Consider the following 10,492-nt stretch of genomic DNA (forward strand, 5'->3'; position numbering starts at 1 on the left):
TTGTTGTATAATGTGATCTTTTTTTGCTATGCTCTGACATGAAATATTTCTCTGTGTCTGGTAAACCCCCCCCTGCAAAATCATGATATACATCATATAAGTTCATGATCTGCGTAACTCCTTGTACAAAGAGGACCAGACTACTGTTATCTTGCCAGAACAGATCACAGTCAGCTGGGGCAGTGGGCGAAAAAACAAGACCATGCCAGACCACACCCAGGAACATCAGCTGCCCCAGAGAATAACATCATGATAAGGAAATCCCAATGTAACTGATAAGGCTGTATTTAAACGAAGCAAATACATTTGTAACTCAGACGTGTTGGGTGGATGTAAGGTGCATGTCAGGCGTCTCCCTTTTCAGCGCTGTGAAGGTAAAATAAATCTTTGTCTGAATTCAGAACCACTTCTCAGGCTGTGTTTTTGACTCTGTCTTCCTTCCACTGAACGATCTCAGGTTGAGGCAGTTTTGAGCTAAGTGTTTGAAAGTTGGTTCTTATAGTTTTAAAGACCTCAACAAGATCCTTGAATGTAGGTCTTAATATGCCTTTAGATTCTGCATTGTGTTTGGAATGTGGTGCAGTATTGTCAGCAGATCGGCTGTGTTTGCCATCCTGGAGGCCATCTCTAAAGATGGCTTCACTTGAGTTTTGTTTCTTCATTTCATTTTGAAGATGTGCAATTTTATCATCTCTTCGCTGGAGTTTTTGTTTGAGAATGTTAATTATCGCTTTTAGCTGTTCAAGTTGTTTGTTCTCTTCCCTTAAACGTTCATTTTCTAGTTCAAGTTTACTTAACTCATCTATGCTATGAGCTTCAAGTGTTTGAAGTTGACTTCCCAGCGTCTCAACCTCTTTACATAACCTTACGTTATCAATTGAACACACCTTCATGCTGTTCAAAACTTGATCTAACTCAAATTGGTCTGGCAGTGAGTCTTCACTGAGAGTTGTGTAGCTTCCATCAAAGCTACATTGATCAGATATTTCCTGTTTCTCAGCCATTGTGAGTTATGTTTAAAACAGTGAAAAGTTTGTTGAAGTAACCCTTTTGGTTTTCATTTAATACTGATCGAGCATAGAAAAACAAAAATAATTTAATAATTGTTATGTTTAAAGCACCGTTTATTATGAAATTTTAAATGTCTTTTTTAGTATTAAAAATAATAATGTGAAGTGTTATGTTGTGATGTTCAACTGCAGGTGCAGTACCTATTTTATCCACTAGGTCAGATCTAGAGCTCTACCGCTTAGAGTTAGGTACGACCCAAGAAGAAGACATTAGTATTTGGTAGCTTGAAAGCTAACAGTTTAAACTCGGTCCGGTGTCACACAAACAGAATCAAATATAAAATAAATCATCTCTTTGTTCCTCAAAGCAGCACTGTAGCGACAAATGGACGCACGAGTAAGTTTTAATCCATTCACATTAAAACTTTTAGTGCATGTTGAGCGCGTTATAGGTTTCGTAACTCTTCGGAAATCTCCGTAGCACTTCGGATCAGTAAGAATGGATCCAGCTGCGGTTCCGCTCCTGGACTGGGTCGGAATTGTTTTACAACGCGTCTCTTGACGGTTAACCTGTGTCACGCAGATGAAAGCATACTTCGGATTAATCGCAAGTGTATTTACTGTTTATTCAGCCACTGAATAGATCAACATTATCGCACGAAGCAAGCTTGTTATTGTAACGGAAAACTGACGGAGGTACACTAAGGCAAAATTCACTCTTGGAGCAGGAATTATTTCAGTTTTATACACGCATGAATTTAGACAAAGTTTGGCTATTTTAATAAATAGTTTGGATTTTGGTTGAAATAAGTTATTTAATCTGATCAGATGACGTCATTTATTATCACCGCAAGCCAGGAAATGATTTACCAAGTTGCATCAGCTTAAAATAACGTTGCAGAAACATGTTACGCCAGTCTTGCACAACGCCCTGTTGCGTTGCATCATTTTGTTTTGCTTTGCTCAGCTCATTTTAGCACCGTTTTGTGTTGATTTGACCATTTTTACTTGTTTTAATTTGTTGCTCTGGGTCAGCTGGTTCCCAGCTCTGTCCTTTGCTCTGGCCTGCCTTGGCTTTCACAGCCTGTTCATCCATTTTATTTTATTTTTTTTAACAGTTGATTAAAAAGTTAGTTAAGCGTTAAGGAGCACAGAGGTTGAAGAAGTGACAGGAAACTCAGCAGGCGTAGGCTTCACACACATCCTGTTCGACATAGACACAAATACACCCCTGGCTTATGGCATAAGATGTCATGGTCAACAGCAGGGCTATTCAACCAAATTGTTCAGTGTCCAACAGTTACTGAAAGCCAAGAGCTCAGGGGCCGGACATCCAGCATTTATTCTCATTAAGGTTGTTTTACGATTTAAAATATATTTTTATTTAAAAATAAACACATTGGTTGGGCTGAACTGAGCACACCCATGGGCCTGATTTGGCTCCCGGGCCGCCAATTGAATAGCCCTGCTCTATAATATCAAAAGCTTTCAGGGTAAGGGATAAGGGTGCAGAAGGAGTATGTTAGTGTCTGGTCGAATCTTCCCTTAAATTCTGCCTAAGAGGGCCTGGCACTGTCTGGGTCAGACTCAGGAGGCTAGGGAGGTCCATACCTCATTTTGACAGAGGGCTGGAAGAGTTCTACACCCTGGGATAAAAACAGTGTGTATGTATATGTGAGGCCCATATTATCTTTTATTTGCAATTCTTAACTATTAGCCATATTTAGTTCCATTTGTTTAATTTCATATTTTTGTTCCAGGCTGAAGGTGTTATTCCCTTGTGTGCTGTGGGTGAACCCTGACCTCTGGAAAACCTCAGCCTTGGCTGAACATTTATTTTAAGCATTATTACTGCCTCCATTAAAGGAAATGATTTTAACATAGTCCAACATTTTTCATCAGGTCATCTGGACAGTTTCCTTTTTTTTTTTTTTGTGCTGAAACGTTTTGCCTTCGGTCCGGAAGGCTTCATCAGTCAAGGAAAACACAACAAAACTGATTCTTCCCCCAACAGCTTACTCCAAAGTGGAACAAACCAGTTCTGCTTGTGATAAGATGGTCTCTTTGGTACGCCCCCTTCTCCATTGCCGGCCCTCTTCCTTGTGTGTTTCCTTGACTGATAAAGCCTTCTGGACCGAAGGCGAAACGTTTCAGCACAAAAAAAAAAGAAACTGTCCAGATGACCTGACTGAAACATGTTGGATTGTATACCTGGATTATTGAGCATGGACTTTGTTATTTTAACATAGAGTTATATTGTATCTTTGAACACCATCTCACGCTTTCTTTGTAAACGAGCCTAAGTGCCTTTTGTACTTTTGGTATATAAATTATTTTCTTGGGTGAAAGTCCTAAAGTGGTGTTGCTATAAAAAAAAACCAAAAAAAAAACCAAACAAACAGTAAAAAAACATTCATACTCCAAAGCTTGCTACACTAATAAGTCATTGAGGACAAAAAAAAAAGTACATTGGGAACCAGTTCTCTGCACTCATGAGACAAAAAAGGAAACTGGCAAGAACCGGGTTTTGTGATTTGAACCAGATCACAGACCATAGAACGTTTTAATAAACTGCTTCTGGTGGAGGTCTTGGTCCGTGAACTTTGGTACAGAGCTGAGCAGTGAGCAGCAAGGAGGGAGATCCAAACAGCAGGTGAGACAGGTGAGGTTGATACACAGGTGATCGGAGGTCCGAAGCCAAACGTGAGACGAGATCCAGAAGTCGAGGTCGTTATAGAGGAAGCAGAGGTCATTACCTTGAGCAGAGCAGATAATCCAAGACAGGGAACAAGCAAGGTGAGGAATCTGTGAAGCAGGCATGAGGTCAAAACCAGGAAGACAACAAGACTGGCATGAACGCTGGACATTTACTCACTGTGAGGTTTTCAATAATCTGCCACTGGAGGACTGAGAACCTGAAGCTTAAATAGGGCAGGGAACAGGTGAGCGGCATGAAGGCTCCATGTCACGCATCAAGCGGACGTGACATGGAGTGAAATGAGCAGGCATAGTTGAAGGATGGGTGATAGGCAAAACTGAGCTTGGCAGAATAAACAAGGCATGAGGGACAGAAACTGGCAGGCAGGGGCAGAAACGTGACAGAAACAACAAAGTTGATCAAAATTAAGAAATAGGTTCCAACACCATAAAAGAAGCGCATTTTTTCCCCTCAGATACTGTATCTCCATTAGAGTAGATGGCAGATGAAAAGAAAAAAATAAATAAAAGGAGGAAACTTTGCAGCCAAGAAAAATAAACATTCTTTTAGAAATGATTTGAATTTGGGAAATCCAAATATTGAAATCAATTCCAATGTTGGTATTGGATCAGTGATGGCATCAACGTTCTGTCTTGGTTAATTCCTCTTCTTTCAATACGTTGCTCCCTTTCCATGAATATGACTTGCCTGTGCAATATTTTGTGCCTCTCACTTTTCTGTTTGCAGCATGTCTCATCACAAGGCCCAGCAACTTTACAATGAGCGAATGATGGCACAGAGAAAGATGAGCATCGTTTGGACCAGTTTTACAGCTGTAAATGAAATATTGCAATCTGTGCAATGACAGCATTTGCTACTGTGGCGACACTACCAATTTATTTAAACTGAGCAAAGAGGAGGGAAATCCCATGACACAGAGGCAGAGCTCACTGACACAGTAATTTCAGAGAGGAGCATATCCAGGTATTTTATATATTGTTGACAGTAATGTTTCTATCATAAATGAAGTCTGATATCCATTATTAGTAAATTTCCAAATTACAATTGGTCATCTGTCATATTTTTAAGGGCTGATTATTAACTGCATTTATAAATTCAATATGTTCAGCTCTTTGAAATGTGTTAATTTTATTGCAACTGAAAAAAGGTATTGTATCTGAAACCTAAAATGTGAAAATAATTAAATGTAATAACCGTTTGGGTTAATTGTGAAAGACACAATATATTGAGCCTAATTCAACATAGACTACTGAATTAATTTTTTTTTTTTTTAACCTAGATGTTTCACCAAAAGATATGGAGATTACAGAGAACTCTACTGAAATGACAACAAAGGACCTACAACAGCTTTCTGTGGTGGAACCAAGAAGAATGTAAGTTTTATACCATTGAAACAGAGATACACTGGCCAACCAAAGTTTAGTTTACGTAGTTTGTTTGTTATATGCAGGTCAACACAAGGTTTTTCACAGGGTTCCTTTTCATGAACTATACTACGAGAGGATGGGAGCCAGGTGATTTCTCTTCCCATCCATTATGACAGGCAGAACTAGCACATGAGTAGACTTTAAGATTGTAGAAAAAGAACGGCCTTTTTCTAACAAGTCCTATAAAAATGTGAGAACATCTGTTATGATGCTGAGGAAAGGAATAATGTTTCTCCTGACACAAAGCTTCACACACACACAGCATTTTAGCGTGTATATTATCTGTGTGGATTGTGCTCTGACACTCTGACTAGAGTCCACCACATTACTGGGAAGACCCAAGGTTATTAACTTCTCCCTCTCAGGAGTCAAACCCAGTTTCCAGATCCCTGGGTGTGGATGCCAAATTTGGCCATGCGCCTGAGTTAAGAAAGCTTTGCACACTGGAAGATGCCATAGCTCTCCATCCAGTAGTGCCATTATTTCTGCAAACCAGGTTTTCCTGGGCCATCAGGGAGTTACAGGTCCTTCTCAAAAAATTAGCATATTGTGATAAAGGTCATTATTTTCCATAATGTAATGATAAAAATGAAACTTTCATATATTTCAGATTCATTGCACACCAACTGAAATATTTCAGGTCTTTAATTGTTTTAATACTGATGATTATGGCATACAGCTCATGAAAACCCAAAATGCCTGTCCCAAAAAATTAGCATATCATGAAAAGGTTCTCTAAACAAGCTATTAACCTAACCATCTGAATCAACAACATAACTCTAAACACCTGCAAAAGATTCCCGAGGCTTTTAAAAACTCCCAGCCTTGTTCATTACTCAAAACCGCAATCATGGGTAAGACTGCCGACCTGACTGCTGTCCAGAAGGCCATCATTGACACCCTCAAGCAAGAGGGTAAGACACAGAAAGAAATTGCTGAATGAATAGACTGTTCCCAGAGTGCTGTATCAAGGCACCTCAGTGGGAAGTCTGTGGGAAGGGAAAAGTGTGGCAGAAAACGCTGCACAACGAGAAGAGGTGACCGGACCCTGAGGAGGATTGTGGAGAAGGGCCGATTCCAGACCTTGGGGGACCTGCGGAAGCAGTGGACTGAGTGTGGAGTAGAAACATCCAGAGCCACCGTGCACAGGTGTGTGCAGGAAATGGGCTACAGGTGCCGCATTCCCCAGGTCAAGCCACTTTTGAACCAGAAACAGCGGCAGAAGCGCCTGACCTGGGCTACAGAGAAGCAGCACTGGACTGTTGCTCAGTGGTCCAAAGTACTTTTTTCGGATGAAAGCAAATTTTGCTTGTCATTCGGAAATCAAGGTGCCAGAGTCTGGAGGAAGACTGGGGAGAAGGAAATGTCAAAATGCCAGAAGTCCAGTGTGAAGCACCCGCCGAAATGCCAGAAGTCCAGTGTGAAGCACCCACAGTCAGTGATGGTCTGGGGTGCCCTGTCAGCTGCTGGTGTTGGTCCACTGTGTTTTATCAAGGGCAGGGTCAATGCAGCTAGCTATCAGGAGATTTTGGAGCACTTCATGCTTCCATCTGCTGAAAAGCTTTATGGAGATGAAGATTTAATTTTTCAGCACGACCTGGCACCTGCTCACAGTGCCAAAACCACTGGTAAATGGTTTACTGAACATGGTATTACTGTGCTCAATTGGCCTGCCAACTCTCCTGACCTGAACCCCATAGAGAACCTGTGGGATATTGTGAAGATAAAGTTGAGAGACGCAAGACCCAACACTCTGGATGAGCTTAAGGCCGCTATCGAAGCATTCTGGGCCTCCATAACACCTCAGCAGTGCCACAGGCTGATTGCCTCCATGCCACGCCGCATTGAAGCAGTCATTCATGCAAAAGGATTCCCAACCAAGTATTGAGTGCATAACTGAACATGATTATTTGAAGGTTGGCGTTTTTTGTATTAAAAACACTTGTCTTTCATTGGTGGGATGAAATATGCTAATTTTTTGGGACTGGCATTTGGGTTTTCATGAGCTGTATGCCATAATCATCAGTATTAAAACAATTAAAGACCTGAAATATTTCAGTTGGTGTGCAATGAATCTGAAATATATGAAAGTTTCATTTTTATCATTACATTATGGAAAATAATGACCTTTATCACAATATGCTAATTTTTTGAGAAGTACCTGTACTGTGCACACTGTCCAGTGTGGGCTAGATTAGTGCCACTGGTGGAAATGTGTAAAGGTGTGTAGCTGGCCAGCAGTGCACTAGCGCGTCTATGCTGAGAAAGGCGTTTGTGTCCTTATGGCGAAAAACATAGGCCACTGTGCTTGTTCCTTAGAAGCGAACAGATCTACGTGGGCTGTGCTGAATCAATCCCAGATCTGTTGCACTACCTTCGTGTGAAGGTGCCATTCTCTTGCCAGTGGGAGACTTCTGGCGAGCGCATCTGCTCTGTGGTTCAGCACTCCTGGGACGTGTGTTGCTCTGAGTGATAGTAGGCATGTGTTCTGCACTATTATAACAAGCGTTGTGTCAGGCAGAGGAGGGGTAGCGAATGTGTGCTCCACTGCTTGTCTAGAGCAACTTAGTTGTCGCTGCACACCAACACATGCTGATGAGAAAGCAGCCCCATTGTGCTGAAATGTTTCAGCGAGAGAAAAACTGCCATAATCTCTAACCAATGTTCTCTACAATTTTTCATGTGTCTGGGCAAACACACAAGCTCCCTGAGCACACTGAGGACCACTGTGAGCAACATCAGATGTGCACACTGTGGCGACACACCTGTATTACACCTGTTTAAAAACTGGGTTCATAGCAAGTTACATGGCATATTAAAATAATCAAATTACAGCAGCAATTTCCATTAGTTTACTTTTAATATAAGTGATTTGGCCCACTTAAAATGAAAAAGACAAAAATCTTGTTGTACATGAAATGTGTAGTATGTTATATGTGATAGTCCTGCTTTGGCCATGGGAAGAGTCCTGCTTTGGTCATGGGAAGAGTCCTGCTTTGGTCTGGGTAGAGTTCTACCCACGATTGGACCCTCTGTTCTTACTATTGTAAATAGTAGTATTGTGACAAGTGTGGTTCCCGATATTTTCAAACATGCAGTAGTTCATCCGTTAATTAAGAAACCTGGACTTAACCCTTCGATTTGCTCAAATTTCAGACCAAGCTCAAAACTTCCCTTCCTGTCCAAAATCCTGGAGAAAATAGTTTTCATTAAATTAAACAAGTTTTTGAATGAGAACAGAATCTTTGGGATTTTTCAATCTGGTTTTAAGCAACTCCACATCACTGAAACAGCATTAGTAAGGGTTTGTAATGATATTATGATATCAAACAATTCTGGTCAATTTGTGGTACTTGTGCTCCTGGACCTTACTGCTGCTTTTGATACTGTTGACCACAGTATCCTTATATCACGGCTGGAACAGTGGGTTGGGATCACAGGTGCTGCATTAGAATGGTTCCGCTCATACCTGAGTGGCAGGAGTTTCTGTGTCAAGGTTGGTAATAATGTATCGGCCTCATTACCTCTTTCTTGCGGGGTCCCACAGGGTTCGATTCTTGGACCCCTTCTGTTCTCACTTTATTTGCTCCCACTGGGGTCCATCCTGAGGAAACATGGTCTTTCATTCCATTGCTATGCTGATGACTATCAGATCTACCTGCCTGTGAAACCAGCAAGTATTTGCTCCATTCACCCTCTGTTAAAATGTCTGGACGACATTAACGCCTGGATGGCTTCAAATTTCTTAAGTTTTAACGCTGAGAAGACTGAAGTCATTGTCTTTAGCCCTAGCTCAACTGCCGCCACTGATCCTGTCAACCTGGACTCTCTTCAGCCATATCTGAAACAGTCTGGTAAAAATCTCGGGATAGTTTTAGACTCTGACTTCAAGTTTGACAAACAAATCAACTCTGTTCTGCAGAAAAGCTTCTTCCAACTCAGATAGGTAGCTAAGCTCAAGCCAGTGTTTTCCAGACCCGACCTAGAGAAACCAGTCCACGCCTTTGTCACGACCCGATTGGACTATTGCAATGCACTCTATGCTGGGATCAGCCAGGCCTCCATTTCACGTCTTCAGCTCGTCCAGAATGCTGCTGCTCGGCTTTTAACCGGAACTCGTAGGTCTGAACATATTACTTCAGTTCTGTCCTCCCTTCACTGGCTCCCTGTTCGTACGAGGATAGTTTTTAAAATTCTTCTGTTGACCTTCAAATACTTAAATGGCCTCGCACCCCTTTACCTCTCTGAGCTACTGGAACCTTACGTTCCCTCTCGGGCCCTGAGATCATCTGATCAGCTGCTTTTGGCTGTTCCAAAAACAAAACTGAAGCTCAGAGGAGATCGGGCTTTTTCAGTCATGGGCCCCAAACTCTGGAACAACCTGCCCCCCAACATCAGGCAGGCCACCTCCCTTCCTCACTTCAAATCCCTGCTTAAAACACATCTGTTCTCGCAGGGATTTCACACAGTGTAAATTGATCTAGTGTTTTTTTTAATCTATGACCCTATGTTTTAAATGCTTTTTATTAATTCTTCAGTTATTATTATTAGTGTATTGTATATATATATATATATATATATATATATATATATATATATATATCCTCGTTCGACGTGTGCAAAAGGAAAGTGAACGAATGGGACTGTACCTGAACATCAAAAAAACAAAAGTTATGACCACGGCAGGCAATGGTATAATGAACACGCAAATCAACAACACGGTAATCGAGTCTGTCCAAGATTTTATCTTTCTTGGTGCAAAAATGGACCGCAGTGGGGCTTCGGCTCCCGAGATCAAGAGACGAATTACACTTAGCAGGACTGCAATGCTGGGATTAGATAAGCTCTGGAAGAGCAAGGATATTAACCTTGTAACTAAAGTAAGACTAGTCAACGCAATTGTCTTCCCCATAATGATGTATGGCTGCGAAAGTTGGACGCTTAGGAAAGTAGAGAAAAGAAAAGTCGAAGCTTTCGAACTGTGGTGCTGGAGAAGAATGCTAAGAATACCTTGGACTGCTATGTTGACAAACAAGACAGTTTTGGACCGGGTCAAACCATCAATGTCCTTACTGGGCAAAATTACCAAACAGCAGCTCTCTTATTTTGGTCACGTGATGCGTGCAAATTCTTTGGAAACGTCAATGATGCTTGGAAAAGTCAGTGGAAAAAGAAGACAAGGCCGCCAAAGAACGAGATGGCTCGACACAATAACGACAACAATGAATATGCCAATTGCGGAATTGAAAAAATTGGTGAAAGACAGGGAGGCATGGAGTTCGAAGATTCATAAAGTGACCGAAAGTCGGATACGACTGATCGGATAATCATCATCA

The 10,492-nt window shown here is 41.4% G+C and overlaps 1 protein-coding gene and 1 long non-coding RNA gene across 2 annotated transcripts in view; both read left to right on the forward strand.

Annotated features, from left to right (window-relative positions):
* Positions 1–315: 315 nt before the first annotated feature.
* Positions 316–5,067, forward strand: LOC119422175. The gene is made up of 3 exons (XR_005187396.1): positions 316–374; positions 4,456–4,692; positions 5,009–5,067. It is a non-coding gene; the product is annotated as an uncharacterized LOC119422175 (long non-coding RNA).
* The window catches only part of LOC119421115 (NLR family CARD domain-containing protein 3-like), a 24,315-nt gene continuing 18,848 nt past the window's right edge, over positions 5,026–10,492 (forward strand). Inside the window, exon 1 of the mRNA XM_037688510.1 lies at positions 5,026–5,102. Coding sequence (XP_037544438.1) covers positions 5,026–5,102 — 77 coding nt within the window. The remainder of the gene's footprint in view (positions 5,103–10,492) is intronic.

This window comes from Nematolebias whitei, chromosome 15 (genome assembly GCF_014905685.2).
Source record: "Nematolebias whitei isolate Nwh7 chromosome 15, NemWhi1, whole genome shotgun sequence".
NCBI lineage: Eukaryota > Metazoa > Chordata > Actinopteri > Cyprinodontiformes > Rivulidae > Nematolebias > Nematolebias whitei.